The sequence below is a fragment of the Pseudophryne corroboree genome, chromosome 9 (genome assembly GCF_028390025.1).
Source record: "Pseudophryne corroboree isolate aPseCor3 chromosome 9, aPseCor3.hap2, whole genome shotgun sequence".
NCBI lineage: Eukaryota > Metazoa > Chordata > Amphibia > Anura > Myobatrachidae > Pseudophryne > Pseudophryne corroboree.
Genome location: NC_086452.1, coordinates 364,784 through 381,655, shown reverse-complemented (window position 1 = coordinate 381,655; position 16,872 = coordinate 364,784). Strand labels below are relative to the sequence as shown.

General features: G+C 40.0%; 1 protein-coding gene across 3 annotated transcripts in view; it reads right to left on the bottom strand.

Annotated features, from left to right (window-relative positions):
* The window catches only part of ZFYVE9 (zinc finger FYVE-type containing 9), a 418,761-nt gene that overhangs the window by 336,149 nt on the left and 65,740 nt on the right, over positions 1-16,872 (bottom strand). For all 3 annotated transcript variants that reach the window (XM_063938878.1, XM_063938877.1, XM_063938876.1), the window contains one exon: positions 11,347-13,112. In XM_063938878.1, the coding sequence (XP_063794948.1) occupies positions 11,347-13,112 (1,766 nt within the window). The remainder of the gene's footprint in view (positions 1-11,346; positions 13,113-16,872) is intronic.

Sequence of the window (16,872 nt, the reverse complement as noted above, 5' to 3'; positions counted from 1 at the left end):
AAAGAAATGCTCTGCGCTCCCAATCACTTTAAGTTAATTGACCAATCAATTAAAGGCAGTCTATCATGGAGAATAATTGACTCAATGAGGCTTGACCCTTTTTAAAAAAAATATTTTATCAAACAATTAGAAACCACATAAACACATAAAACAAACAATACATGAAAAATTGACAATTTAAAAATTCAGAGGTTAATACCTCTAGCATATGTAAGCAGAAACACTGTATCTATAATTGTAAATGTGCTATTGAGACAGTATACAATGTAACTAAAGTGCAAAAATGAATATCTTGAGAGAGAGGCTCTCTAGCAGAATGTCAATTGATTCTACCACTGGCGTCCCAGTGTAAAATCATATATACTGTCCACAGAAGGCTCCTCAAAAACTAGTATGGGACTATTAAGGCAAAACAAACAATGATAATTACCCCCGTGCTGGTTCCTGGAGTTTATCACAGGGTCCTGTATGCAAATGCACGAGGTAGATGTAATAATTTTTAGTTGATGCCTCAGTGATAATTGGAAGGCAAACTTGCTGAAGTGCTCTCACCTTCGTTAGAGAAGCCGGCAATTGACCATATGATGATATTATATTAGGAACTTCCCAACAAGGGATGTGATTGATTCAGCTGGTGATAACAGTGTGGTAAGGCAAGTCCGCTGATGGCTGATGATAAAGTGGTCTCACTGCGGAGATCCGTTCGTATCCCTAGTCGCGGCAGTTTCCAAAAAATACAATGCCGTGTAGCTGAAATCACCTTTTGCCTCACTGCGGAGGTACGGTTCCTGAAGGTCACTTGGCTGCAGTGTAAACGCCGGAAGGTGCCGGGAGCCGAGAAGCTAAGGAGCCTGTCTGCCAGATATCAGATGTCCAATAATGAACTCGTAGAAGGGGGCGTCAACGCGTTTCGTCTCCTAGCAACGGAGACTTCCTCAAGACGAATACCCTCCTACTGAGAGCTGCAGTATTTATACCTAACTGATTGCACAAATTGATTCTGATGTGTTAATTAGTAGTCACATTGGAATAAAACTTATTCCTAATATCACACATAAGTTAAACTAAATAGAGAAAAGATTACTCATAATTAGAATAAATAATCATAAAGGGTCAAGAAGCATTGAGTCAAGAGTAACAATAAATCATACATTGAATAAATAAAAAATAATAAGAGATCATAAAGAAACTGCATTTAAATATTTAGACTGATCAGATCTTAATTAGAGCGACTATTGAAACACAGAGAGGAAAGACCGACAATAGTTTAACCCTCTCTACACTTAGACAGGGGTAATTGAAATAGATGTGCATTGATTTTAATAAATTTGATCCTTATTGTGCTACACAGTTTAATTCTACTTGTTTATTATTACCAAGTATAAAAAGAAATAAATATATTAAGTAATTCTACACCCGCATGAGTACATACGAATATAAAAATATGTATGTGCACAATATTTCTATGTTTTTCTTAAAGTGAGATGAAACTAAAGTTCTTTAACTATTATATTCATGTTCAAATTCATTATATAATTCTTATATCTATGTGAATTCAAATAAGATATAATAAAGTAAAAAATAAAAAATAAAATAAATAAAAAATAAAAAATGATAAATACAAAATAATAAAAATAAAAAAAATAAAAAAACAACAGCTCTATAAATATGAGTTGTAATAACTATACCAATACAAAGACTAATATAGAACAATATGACATGAACAATAATAATAAAAATAATAAATATAATAAAACACTAAACAGACCGGATTGGCAATGAATATACCTTTAGAGTATTTATAGCTATTACATATAGAGTCAAAAATAGCTTTATTTCTTATAATGTGAATTTACAACCGTCTGCAGAAAAAGGCATAAGTAGCTAAAAGTTGAAAAAGACACCACTTGAGAAAAGGGAGAGTATTACTGAAGAGGGCTTTTCAGATGGTGTAGAAAAACACTGCCACAGAGGGGAACATACATATATATATATATATATATATATATATTCAGAAAGTGAAGAAAAGGGCGCCTATTAGTGTCTAGTAAAATTATAGAGCTGGTGTGATTGAGAACAGGATACTACTTATCTGGCATAAACAGATTTTAGCTTCAGTCGTAGGACCAGTACAGGTACATGAAAAAAAGATGAACAAAATAACATAGCGCGTACTGTTTTTACGCAATCACAATCTACAGATCATATAAACCAATTGTGTGTTAAAAAACTTTCTGGGTAAAGGTAAATCCCAAAATTTAAAATCCACAGCCAGGGATTTTGTTTTAAAAGTTTTTCATAATAATAAAACACACATAAAACATAAAGGTAGAAGTATAAGATATACAGTTTTCAATCCATAGGTCCAATGAACCAATTATGTGTTTAAAAAACTTTCTGGGTATAGGCAAATCCCAAAAATTTGAAATCCACAGCCAGGGATTTTTTTTTAAAGTTTTTCACAAAATTTAATACAACACATAAAACATAAAAGGTAGAAGTAATGCGAGCGTACAAGATAAAATTGAATGACAAGCTTATCTGTCCATATTAGGAATGGGATACATCAGATTTTTCGTAAGCATCCAAGATAAAATAGTAAAATTTCAAACGTACAAAAAATAAGTATAAAAACAGCTTATCTGCCCATAAGGGAAGTTCAGGTGCAAGCTTGTCATTCAATTTTATCTTGTACGCTCGCATTACTTCTACCTTTTATGTTTTATGTGTTGTATTAAATTTTGTGAAAAACTTTTTAAAAAAATCCCTGGCTGTGGATTTCAAATTTTTGGGATTTGCCTATACCCAGAAAGTTTTTTAAACACATAATTGGTTCATTGGACCTATGGATTTGAAAACTGTATATCTTATACTTCTACCTTTATGTTTTATGTGTGTTTTATTATTATGAAAAACTTTTAAACAAAATCCCTGGCTGTGGATTTTACATTTTGGGATTTACCTTTACCCAGAAAGTTTTTTAACACACAATTGGTTTATATGATCTGTAGATTGTGATTGCGTAAAAACAGTACGCGCTATGTTATTTTGTTCATCTTTTTTTCATGTACCTGTACTGGTCCTATGACTGAAGCTAAAGTCTGTTTATGCCAGATAAGTAGTATCCTGTTCTCAATCACACCAGCTCTATAATTTTACTAGACACTAATAGGCGCCCTTTTCTTCACTTTCTGAAAATCTTGTTTATGTGTTTTCCAAGCACATATTTATTGCTTAAGGTTGCAGCCACTCTTACTCTAGAGGAAGTGTCACGTACTATATACACTTGATTTCATATTATATTATTTATTATTGGTAGTACACCGTGATATCTGAGCGCCCCCGTTTCTATTTTCGACTATATATATATATATATATATATATATATATATATATATGGACATATACAAGTCCATATATATACTGGCACCTTAACTTAATCCAGACAGGTATAATCCAGGGCTTCGTTTAGACCTTTAGGATATAATGTATCTAATTTAAATATCCATGATGTTTCTCCTATACAAAGTTTACGGAATCTGTCCCCCCCCCTCTTTTGGTGCTTGAAAATTGTTCTAAACCCATTACTGTCAAGGAAGATGGATCGCCATTATGTACTCTTGAAAAATGACGTGATACACTGTGAGTTTGTAATTTTTTGATAATATTAAGTCTATGTTCTCTGAACCTAGATTTTAGAGATCGGGTAGTCCTCCCTATATATTGGAGAGAGCATGAACATTGCAATACATATACACAGTATTCTGAGTCGCAATTTATAAACTGTTTAATTTGAAAAGAGTTCCCATTAACAGTAGACACAATCGATGATACCCTATTCCTCATAAATTTACAGGTGAGACAAATTCTTTTATTACAGCAAAAATTGCCCAAAGGTTTGGTTGGTAACCAGGAAGGATTTTTTGCTGGAGTAGCTGATTTAAGGAAGCTATCAGGTTGGTGTTTCTTCTAAATATGACTAGAGGTTTATCAGGTAAACATTTGCTTAAAACTGGATCTTGTTTAATTAGTTCATAGTTGGTTTGAACTATTTTCTTAACAGTATTGGATTTTTCGTTAAACTTAGAGATAAACTTTATTGAATCCCTCATAGGTGTCTTATCTTCCATATAATTCAACTGCTTGTTCTCTGACTTACTGCCTTGAACTAATTTTGATGATGGATTTTCATTACCTATAAGGGTATTTGCATATCGTCTAGATTCTTCTAACATGTACAGTGGATATCCTCTTTCCTGAAACTGTTTTAGTAGAGTTTCAACCTGTGAGAGAAAAACTGAATTCAATGAACAATTACGCCTTAATCTAACTATTTGGTTTTTAGGGATATTTTTAACCCATGGTCTATAGTGACCACTTGTGAAATGTAAAAAATTTCCTGATCCTACTGGTTTATTGTAATTTGTTGAGATAATTTTATTGTCGATTATTGAAAAGGTGACATCAAGGAAGTTCATTGATACCGTGTCAAAATTGTGAGTGAATTTAAGATTATAAGTGTTATTATTCAAAAAATCAATGAAATCAAGTGCTTTGTGATAACCCCCATTCCAAATAATAAATAAATTGTCAATGTAACGGCCATAGAGGACCAGGTTCTCTCTATATGGACCGCTCCAGATGTATTCTTCCTCGAAGCGGCCCATATAGAGGTTGGCAAAACTAGGTGCAAACCTGGTCCCCATGGCCGTCCCAAGACGTTGTAAAAAATATTGATCCTCAAATAAAAAATAATTGTGTGTAAGGATAAACAATATAGCTTGTAAAACAAAGTCACGTCGACCCTGGGTGATGTTTAAATCTCTATCTAAATAGTATTTAACTGAATCGATTCCCTTTTCGTGGGGTATATTGGTGTAGAGAGATTGGACATCTAGGGTGAGAAAACCCCAATCGTTAGTCCAATCTCTGCCTACCGTTTGTTGTAAAATACATTGAGTATCTTTCACATAAGAACTCAGGGTACCAACGTGACTCTGTAAATGAAAATCAACAAAATGTGATAAATTAGAAGTTAGTGATTCTACTCCCGAAATAATAGGTCTCCCAGGTGGATGTGTTAAATCTTTATGAATTTTAGGTAAGTGATAAAAAATGGGAGTGACAGGGTGTGAGGGTAACAAAAAATAATACTTGTCCTCTGATATCACATTTTCATTTTTTGCTTCTGACAGAATGTTCTTAAATTCTAGTGTAAAGGGGATGGTGGGGTTGGTCTGCAAAACATGGTAATAGATTGTATCCTTAAGCTGTCTATGTGCTTCCTCCACATAGTCATCCCTGTTTTGCAGGACTATCGCCCCCCCCCCCCCCCCCCTTATCCGCCTGTTTTATGACCAGAGAGAGGTCCTTTTGAAAAGTTTTGATTGCATCCCTTTCTGCTTTGGTAAGGTTTTGTGTATGATACACAGTAGACTTTCTTTTGTTCCTATCTGTCTTTTGGCATAAAGTTTTAAAGTCCTGAAGAGTTTTGTTGTAGAATACAGTTATCGCAACACTTTTTTGTTCTAATGGAAAAAAGTTTGATTTCTTTTTAAACTTAGGGCAACCTCTATATGGGCCGCTTCGAGGAAGAATACATCTGGAGCGGTCCATATAGAGAGAACCTGGTCCTCTATGGCCGTTACATTGACAATTTATTTATTATTTGGAATGGGGGTTATCACAAAGCACTTGATTTCATTGATTTTTTGAATAATAACACTTCTAATCTTAAATTCACTCACAATTTTGACACGGTATCAATGAACTTCCTTGATGTCACCTTTTCAATAATCGACAATAAAATTATCTCAACAAATTACAATAAACCAGTAGGATCAGGAAATTTTTTACATTTCACAAGTGGTCACTATAGACCATAGGTTAAAAATATCCCTAAAAACCAAATAGTTAGATTAAGGCGTAATTGTTAATTGAATTCAGTTTTTCTCTCACAGGTTGAAACTCTACTAAAACAGTTTCAGGAAAGAGGATATCCACTGTACTTGTTAGAAGAATCTAGACGATATGCAAATACCCTTATAGGTAATGAAAATCCATCATCAAAATTAGTTCAAGGCAGTAAGTCAGAGAACAAGCAGTTGAATTATATGGAAGATAAGACACCTATGAGGGATTCAATAAAGTTTATCTCTAAGTTTAACGAAAAATCCAATACTGTTAAGAAAATAGTTCAAACCAACTATGAACTAATTAAACAAGATCCAGTTTTAAGCAAATGTTTACCTGATAAGCCTCTAGTCATATTTAGAAGAAACACCAACCTGAAAGAAATGTTAGCTCCTAGCTTCCTTAAATCAGCTACTCCAGCAAAAAATCCTTCCTGGTTACCAACCAAACCTTTGGGCAATTTTTGCTGTAATAAAAGAATTTGTCTCACCTGTAAATTTATGAGGAATAGGGTATCATCGATTGTGTCTACTGTTAATGGGAACTCTTTTCAAATTAAACAGTTTATAAATTGCGACTCAGAATACTGTGTATATGTATTGCAATGTTCATGCTCTCTCCAATATATAGGGAGGACTACCCGATCTCTAAAATCTAGGTTCAGAGAACATAGACTTAATATTATCAAAAAATTACAAACTCACAGTGTATCACGTCATTTTTCAAGAGTACATAATGGTGATCCATCTTCCTTGACAGTAATGGGTTTAGAACAATTTTCAAGCACCAAAAGAGGGGGGGGACAGATTCCGTAAACTTTGTATAGGAGAAACATCATGGATATTTAAATTAGATACATTATATCCTAAAGGTCTAAACGAAGCCCTGGATTATACCTGTCTGGATTAAGTTAAGGTGCCAGTATATATATGGACATATGGACTTGTATATGTCCATATATATATATATATATATATATATATATATGTATGTTCCCCTCTGTGGCAGTGTTTTTCTACACCATCTGAAAAGCCCTCTTCAGTAATACTCTCCCTTTTCTCAAGTGGTGTCTTTTTCAACTTTTAGCTACTTATGCCTTTTTCTGCAGACGGTTGTAAATTCACATTATAAGAAATAAAGCTATTTTTGACTCTATATGTAATAGCTATAAATACTCTAAAGGTATATTCATTGCCAATCCGGTCTGTTTAGTGTTTTATTATATTTATTATTTTTATTATTATTGTTCATGGCATATTGTTCTATATTAGTCTTTGTATTGGTATAGTTATTACAACTCATATTTATAGAGCTGTTGTTTTTTTATTTTTATTATTTTGTATTTATCATTTTTTATTTTATTTTTATTATTTTTTTTACTTTATTATATCTTATTTGAATTCACATAGATATAAGAATTATATAATGAATTTGAACATGAATATAATAGTTAAAGAACTTTAGTTTCATCTCACTTTAAGAAAAACATAGAAATATTGTGCACATACATATTTTTATATTCGTATGTACTCATGCGGGTGTAGAATTACTTAATATATTTATTTCTTTTTATACTTGGTAATAATAAACAAGTAGAATTAAACTGTGTAGCACAATAAGGATCAAATTTATTAAAATCAATGCACATCTATTTCAATTACCCCTGTCTAAGTGTAGAGAGGGTTAAACTATTGTCGGTCTTTCCTCTCTGTGTTTCAATAGTCGCTCTAATTAAGATCTGATCAGTCTAAATATTTAAATGCAGTTTCTTTATGATCTCTTATTATTTTTTATTTATTCAATGTATGATTTATTGTTACTCTTTACTCAATGCTTCTTGACCCTTTATGATTATTTATTCTAATTATGAGTAATCTTTTCTCTATTTAGTTTAACTTATGTGTGATATTAGGAATAAGTTTTATTCCAATGTGACTACTAATTAACACATCAGAATCAATTTGTGCAATCAGTTAGGTATAAATACTGCAGCTCTCAGTAGGAGGGTATTCGTCTTGAGGAAGTCTCCGTTGCTAGGAGACGAAACGCGTTGACGCCCCCTTCTATGAGTTCATTATTGGACATCTGATATCTGGCAGACAGGCTCCTTAGCTTCTCGGCTCCCGGCACCTTCCGGCGTTTACACTGCAGCCAAGTGACCTTCAGGAACCGTACCTCCGCAGTGAGGCAAAAGGTGATTTCAGCTACACGGCATTGTATTTTTTGGAAACTGCCGCGACTAGGGATACGAACGGATCTCCGCAGTGAGACCACTTTATCATCAGCCATCAGCGGACTTGCCTTACCACACTGTTATCACCAGCTGAATCAATCACATCCCTTGTTGGGAAGTTCCTAATATAATATCATCATATGGTCAATTGCCGGCTTCTCTAACGAAGGTGAGAGCACTTCAGCAAGTTTGCCTTCCAATTATCACTGAGGCATCAACTAAAAATTATTACATCTACCTCGTGCATTTGCATACAGGACCCTGTGATAAACTCCAGGAACCAGCACGGGGGTAATTATCATTGTTTGTTTTGCCTTAATAGTCCCATACTAGTTTTTGCGGAGCCTTCTGTGGACAGTATATATGATTTTACACTGGGACGCCAGTGGTAGAATCAATTGACATTCTGCTAGAGAGCCTCTCTCTCTCAAGATATTCATTTTTGCACTTTAGTTACATTGTATACTGTCTCAATAGCACATTTACAATTATAGATACAGTGTTTCTGCTTACATATGCTAGAGGTATTAACCTCTGAATTTTTAAATTGTCAATTTTTCATGTATTGTTTGTTTTATGTGTTTATGTGGTATCTAATTGTTTGATAAAATATTTTTTTTAAAAAGGGTCAAGCCTCATTGAGTCAATTATTCTCCATGATAGACTGCCTTTAATTGATTGGTCAATTAACTTAAAGTGATTGGGAGCGCAGAGCATTTCTTTTGTTTGTGTTTCACACTGTATATTAGGTCCACACCGTTAAAACAGTGTACATCATGCTGCCCAGGGCGTCCCCCCCTTGCGCCCTGCACCCTTGTGAGCCTTCGGCGCGGGAGTAAGTGGTGCGCAGCGCTGCTTCATGTTGGCGGGGGACGGGACGACACGGACTACCCTAATATATAGAGTTTACACCCTGAACCAGTGTATAACATGCTGTCCAGGGCACCCCCCCCCCCCACCCTGCACCCTCATGAGCAGTCGGCGCGGGAGTCACTGGCGCGTCTGATGCGCTATGCTGGCGGGGGTATGGGACACGGTGCCGAGGCACAGAGAAAGCTTTTAATGCCAACCGTGTTTTTAAAGATCAGTAACTTGCTGCCCAGGGCGCTCCCCCCCCCCAGCGCCCTGCACCCTGTGAGTGCGTTGGTGTGTGGGAGCAGGAGCCCAGCGCAACCGCTGCACTGTACCTCTGTTACTGAAGTCTTCTGCCGTCACTGAAGTCTTCTGTTCTTCACATACTCACCCGGCTTCTTTCTTCTGGTTTCTGTGAGGGGGGTGACGGCGCGGCTCCGGGAACAAGCAGCTAGGCGAACCAAGTGATCGAACCCTCTGGAGCTAATGGTGTCCAGTAGCCTAAGAAGCAGAGCCCTTGAACTAAGAAGAAGTAGGCCCTGCTTCTCTCCCCTCACTCCCACGATGCAGGGAGCCTGCAGCCAGCAGGTCTCCCTGAAAATAAAAAACCTAACAAAGTCTTTCCAAAGAAACTCAGTAGAGCTCCCCTAGTGTGTGTCCATTCACTCCTGGGCACAAAGTCTAACTGAGGTCTGGAGGAGGGGCATAGAGGGAGGAGCCAGTTCACACCCAGTTTAAGTCTTTGTAGTGTGCCCAAGCTCCTGCGGATCCGTCTATACCCCATGGTCCTTTTGGAGTCCCCAGCATCCTCTAGGACGTAAGAGAAAGTGGCATTACAGTGTGGAGTGATTTGAATAATGGAGACTACTGTGTGGCATAATATGCATTGGTATTATTTTGTGACCACGTCCCTTTCCCAATGAAGCCACGCCACCAATTCTCTTTCTGGCAAAGAGCACCAAAATGTCTAGTTATGCTCTGCAAGAGACATCTAGCGAGCGGCAGATTTTGTGGGAGTAAAGACCTGCGTAATGAGAGAGGCCAATGGTCAGACTGGTTCATGGTGACAGGATATGGTATGCACAGCAGCCGAAACACACAGAGTTCCATGTGACATGTGGGCACAGGCAAAATAGGAAAAAAATCATTGGGTCTGAGTTGTAAATTTGTGCAGTGACATATAGATGGTAGTCACAACATAAATCAATAGATCCATCCTGCATTGTAACATTGGTTTAGGGTGGTGTTGGTGGTGGTGTTGGTGTAGGGAATGTTTTCTTACATACAGGGCACTCCTAACTAAGTATAAAAGGAATTATTCCTGATAGTACACACATTTTCCAAGTAAACACTGAAGTGATGACAATCGCCAATTATAAGCAAAGACGCCAGAACTCACCAAGTATACAGATCACAGCAGTATTCTATAGACACAGTGGGTGGTATTCAATTCTTTTCACCCCCTTCCACATCCGTTCTGTTTCTGCAGATGGGCGTGATATAAACATTTCTGCTCGCTATCCCCATGGTTGCAAGGGCGCCCAACCCTTTACGCAGGTAAACCTGATTACTATGGGCGTGATATGCGCGATAACGGGGATCGTTTTAGAAAGGAGATTGGGCGCGATATATCATTTGAATACCGCCCACTGACTGGCATCACGGGTAAATAATCCATATTAATGGCACTCCTACACAAATATATTAGTATGGCCTGGTTTCGTCCACATTAACAAAGCGATAAAGATATACAGGTAATTAGATTATATAAAAGGAAATACATTTAGGTTTACAAATAGATAACAAAGGTCACTTAATGTTTATTTGCTGAGCTTTCTGGAGTGTTTAAGACTCAAGTATAAAGGGAAAAGCTTTTATTAGCAAGACACCGTGGGATCAATCCAACTCCCTGCAAAAGGTGTGAGGTGCAGTTGTCGCAGCATGTAAACACCGACAGCCGAACTCGCACTCCTCACGGCCCCTTTTAGTTGCCGACTCGTAGATTTTTACTCGCATACCTATGGTGCAACAAACAAAAATCTGCCAGTCTGCGGTAACGTAAGTGCGGCATATAGCTGCACTTACTCACACCTGTGATGTTTTCATGGGAATTGGACTGACCCCCATGTCTCTGCTTTACATAGGTCTCGCCTACCTTGGCTTACTGATATACCGTATCACTATCTCTGATTTAAAAAAAAAAAACTAATAACAATAGAGCAAATTATAGGAAAAATAGTAAATATATATATAAATCACATGCTGTTCTTTCATTCTTTATTATGCAATATTAAAAATCCATTCATTAACCTTGGAAAGCAATTAGCAGCCCATACCTATTGACATACCTTCCCACACGCTCTGCAGTGATGTCGCCTCTTGGTAAATGTGAACCTGGCCTCACACTTCATACAGTTCGGTGCATGGGAATCAGGGATCCAAACCGGAGCCACCTCCCCCAGAGTTGTGAATGGCTTGGCATTGGAGAGTCCACACTGGCCAGCAAGAAGGTCATTATCAGGGCTGCCTGGGGACACAGCAAGGCATGCGTTACTGGGTCCCCTGTAATCTCCAGCAATAACGGGACTGTGGACTACAGCTTCATCACGGAGAGCCTCAGACACTAGCTTGTCACTCCAACTTGATTTGTTGAGCACATCATTTTTATTTTTGGAGCTACAGCCGGCATTTGGGGGGACCAGATCACTCTGTAACATGTCAGATAATGGCTTTGGAATCTGCAGCTTGAGATGAGTTGGCTGCTTTGGACGAGCTCCACCATAGGGGACACTAAGGGGTTGCATGTTGCCGCCCATTTTTGGTGATGTCTCCCCATGCACAGGTGCCACTTGACTGCAGATACCATGCAAATGGTTCTTCATTTGGTCACCACTGTTGTTTAACACAAGTCCGCTTCTTTCTGTGACATCATCATCCCTCTGCTCGTAAACACTAGCATAATATTCCGACTTGCACTCTTCAATTTCCTTCTCCTCAGTCACAGAGTCTTCCTTTGATGGTAAACTCTTTTGGTTTTCAGCTACAGTTGGGTTTTGCATTCCACAGGAATCACAGCCATTGTACAGAGACAATAATACATTTGTTCCATCAGAATTACACAGGCTTCCCTCACCACTACCAGAATTGTCCAAAAAAACATCACTAACATGATACATACTGACATTATCTTTTATCTCTTTAACACAAATGGCATTGAAGTCCCCATTAGACCCACAGGAGTTTGAGAAATGCTCCACCACAAGGTCAGGGGATCCATTATTATCAAGGACACTTTCATCAACATCTGCAGGACTGTGTCCACCTCCAGACACATGAACGTGATAATCTGGAGGCAGAGTAAATGACACTTTCATCTGACTCTCATCTGCAGCACTGTGAACATCTGGAACATTAAGCGGACAGTAGACATTTTTGTCTTTGCCTGTGTTAGGGACAGTAAGTTTACTTGGGAAATGATGGAGATCAGACAACAGGGACACATGAGCACATTCTTGGGTCAGTCCAATAGGGTGTTTAATGTTATGTTCACAAAAAGCAGAAAGTGTATTAATGTTCACACCATTTTGTCCCGATGCTGTAGTACACACACTGGCATCAGTATTAGCAGAGACCTGGATCTCGGTTTTACAATCGGCATAAGCCTGCGGTTGGTGACTGGTGTCGGTAACATGTGATTGGCATTGCATGGTTCTTCCACCGTCCATAAAAGACCTTTCAGAGTACACAACAGGATGACTCTTAGGGCTGCTGCAAGGAGACGCTCTCTCTTCTGGAACAGCGCCTTTGGCACAACTTATATCTTTGGGTGATGAGGTGCTACTGCATACAATTCCATGCTGGGCATTGCTGTGAGACATGCTGCAATCTTCTGTCACCATGGTGGGCATCTCTTCAGCCACACACTCCGTCACTCCATTGGCACACAGAGTCTCAGATGGGGGTGTTGGGCTGGGTGACCTGTCTTTCAGGTGAGCATCGACATCTATAATAGATTTACTGACATTGTCTAGTGCAGGGTTGTGCGTCAGCCGATGAGGTGGATTTAAGATCTGACTCCACTTAGCATCCAATAATCTTGGGGAAACCGTCTCATCTGAAAAGCAAAGGAACAGAATTATCAGCTGAACACACAAATTATTATAATTTGCTCTTCACATGATTAAACAGGACAGAGAAACAGAACCAAAAAAATTACATTGCATATTAAAAATGATAACACAAAACCAATATTTTCCTATGCATAGGGAACACGCAGTCACACAGCTGAGAAGACCCTACTGCAGAAATGTTCCTGCTCTAGAGCAGCAGTTCTCAAGTACCTCTCCTCAAGTACCCCCAACAGTTCATGTTTTCCAGGTCTCCTCACAGGACTGAAAGTGAAATTATTTGCTCCACCTGTGGGTCTTTAAAACGTGTCCATGAGTAATGAATGCACCTGTTCAACTGCTAGGTGATCTGGAAAACATGAACTGTTGGGGGTACATGAGGACCGAGGTTGAGAACCGCTGCTCTAGAGCCATAAAGGGGACATTTTTGCACCATACATAAAATGTGGACGGTGGAAGTCAATGCAATGCGACTAGGACGCATGAGGAGACTGTGCTGATTAATGTGATATACTTGTATATCTGTGTGCGGCTGAGTCTCTGAATCTGTACACAAAGTGCTACAATGTAGCAGCTGCAGGTGTTTTCCAATACAAGTTCTGCTCTGTAAACAGACCCAGTCCCACACAAAACACAAATTAATCAGCGCAGTCTCTCCGTGCGTTCTAGTTGCATTTGATAGCGACGTTGACCTGCTTTTTAGTTTTACCCTTTTCCACCAGTTTAGAGACATTTTTGTGGATTGTTTTAGCCATATATGACAATACAAATTTTCTTCTATTTCAGCATGTTCCACTGTGGGACGCTCATGGGCCTTTATCTATGGTTGATTACATCATACACAGAAGTCTCAATACTGTTTGAAATTGGATGTTGTTGTGTCTTTGTACATACATGACTAATCTCTGGATGTTTTTGATTAGGTCTTCAAAAAGTGTAACTCAACTTTCTTCACTCCCCCAGTCACCCGGCTCCATAGCGCTGCATGCTAGTATGGACGAGATTGTCCATATGGGCCTGCATGCATAAGCGTCGTGGCACCAATTATGAACGAGCGCGGGGCTGCGCATCGTTCATCGTTGGTGCCTACACACTGACCGATATGAACGGGTTCTCGTTCATTAAGGAACGAGAATGTTCATATCGTTCAGTGTTATCTGCCAGTGTGTAGGGCTCATAAGTTGGCATGCTTGATTTCACAAATCTGTTTTTTCTTGGCTTTTCCCTGAATTCTGTCTGGTACCCTTTAGATAACACTTCCGATACCCATTTGTCCGGTACACAGATATTCTATTTATTTATAGTCTTCCTTCCACTAGTATCCCCGAGAGGACGGTCTCGTAGTCATTGTTGCTTAGGATTGGATTTCCTAAAGTTCTGACGAAAAGAATGTCCTTCTATTCTACTGGTGACCTGGTTTGTAACTTCAAGGCTCTCTATTTTGTTGCCTTGAGGATGGTAACTGATACCTATTTCTTTTATACTGAGGTAATCAAATCAACTTACCTCCTGTCCTTCCCTGTATCATATAATCAGGATTACTTACAACAAAAATGAACATTCATATTGTAATGTTGCCAATCTACTTTTGGAATTTGCATCAGCTAACCAGGAACGTAACCATAACGCTCTTCATGTTCCTATTCCATAGCCATATATCTTGCTGAAAAGGTTAAAAAAATCCAGAGAAGCTTTACAAACATATTACACATCATTCTGAATTATTCCTAGATTTCTTAACAAATATTGCTGGGGCGTGGCCTGACGGCACTGGGGAGAGGCCGCTTTTTCATAGAGCTCCTGCTTCACCCTCATAATTCTCCCCTTGCTGGGCTCCTGCCATTCTACAGCCCGCTCATTGTGCCTCCCTAACACCCTTCGGGACCGGCCGCTGACGGTTGCGGAGCTGGGGGACCGCTGGTTCGGTCCCTGCAGGTTGCGGCCTTGGCGTGCCTTAAAACCGGGGACTCGCGTATAGCGTCTACCCGGGTCTGGAGCTCCGGGGCGCGGAAGTCCGGCGGTGACGCGCTCGGACATTGGGGATTGACTCCTACTACTCCCCCACCGCCTGCTCATCTCTCTGACCACCTGAGATCCCCAGCGGCCGGGACTACTGCTCGGGAGGAAAGCCGGAGCTGCAGGTGAGTGACGAGAGGGGCTGCCTCCTGGACGCTGCGGCGGCCATCTTGGATCCCCAGGCTCGGGCTGTCCTTGAATGCTGGCTGCCGCGGAGGACCCTGACTACAGGTTGTGTGGGCCCTGAACCCCTGTGTGCCCCTTCTATCACATTCCCCTGCTGGGGGGACCCCTTGACAGGATCGCCTCCCATGCCGATGCTAAAGGCGTTACGCTCCCCGTCACCAGCCTCTCCACATACTGCAGAATAAAGCTTCAGCCTCAATTGTCCTGTGCTCCTAGCCCTGCGGGATATATGTCAGCTCTTCTGAGGCAACCTGCTGCACTGCATTACAGCCGTTACAAGGGGAAGACACGTAACATCCTGGGATAGGATCAAGGTACTTTCTCCCCCTTACTGCTTAGGAGTCCTGCTACTACTTCTGACGGCCGGAGGCCTTCTACGTCTATGGGTGCTGCCTTTGCCTCTGCCTTTTACAACATATGTCAACGATAGGCTTATTGTCATCATTTCCTGCGGTCCCACTTTGTCACGCTGCAATGTAACGTGGACACCTTCAACATATTGTTCCTTCCTGTCTTCACTACATGGGACTTTTACCATGCCTCCCTACCTCATGAAGATGTAACTCTTTAGATTGTCCTTTTCACTGCTGTGACCCTCAGTCATCTACTCTCTGCGCCGACTACTACTGCTTATGGTGTATTTCTATCTTTTGTAACCCCACATGGAAAAATTCCTGATGTCCACACCTATGTCCTCCTCTGGCCCTACATCGGGCGTTCGTGAAGATACTTTTCACAGAAATTCATACGACTCTGACTGCTCCACAACTCGTTCTCGCTCCCAACAGAAACGTACCAACACTGCGGCTACTAAACAGCCTAAAATGAAACCCACAGATATTGCAGCGGTACTGGGGCCTCTCCAAGACGAAAAATTGGCGGGCATCAAGGAGGCCATTGATTCCACCCTGACCCAACATAATGGCCGTCTAGATGATGTCGAGCAGAGGGTCTCAACGCTGGAAGATGACCTACTGTCTGCACAGACCACTATAGAGGCCCAAACTAAAGAAATCAAGGGTCTTACTGACGAGCTCGATGACCTGGAGAATCGGAGCCGTCATAATAACCTGCGGGTGGTGGGCATTCCGGAGTCGGTGAGGGGCCATGCGCTGTTGGACCTTCTTTCTACATGGCTGCCAGACAAACTGGACATGGACCTCCACGGACCACCTTTAGCCATCGAAAGGGCTCATCATTTGGGTCCTGAGCGCAGGGACTCTGCTGGACGCCCCCGTCCTGTTATTATGAGAATTCTCAATTACGCGGATAAAACCAAGCTATTGGATCACTATCGCAAGTCGGAGTCTCTACTTTACAAGGGGGAAAGATTGCTTATATTCCAGGACTTCTCCACTTATGTCGCTAATAGGCGCAGAGAGTTCGCCCCTCTATGCAAACAGCTGTTTGAAGATAAAGTCAAGTTCTCACTACTATACCCGGCACGCCTTCGAGTCTTTCAAAATGGAAAACCGCTCTTCTTTGATGATCCACTGGCGGCGAAGGCCCACTTTGCTGCCCCTGATACTTGACTTTTAGGTTCTT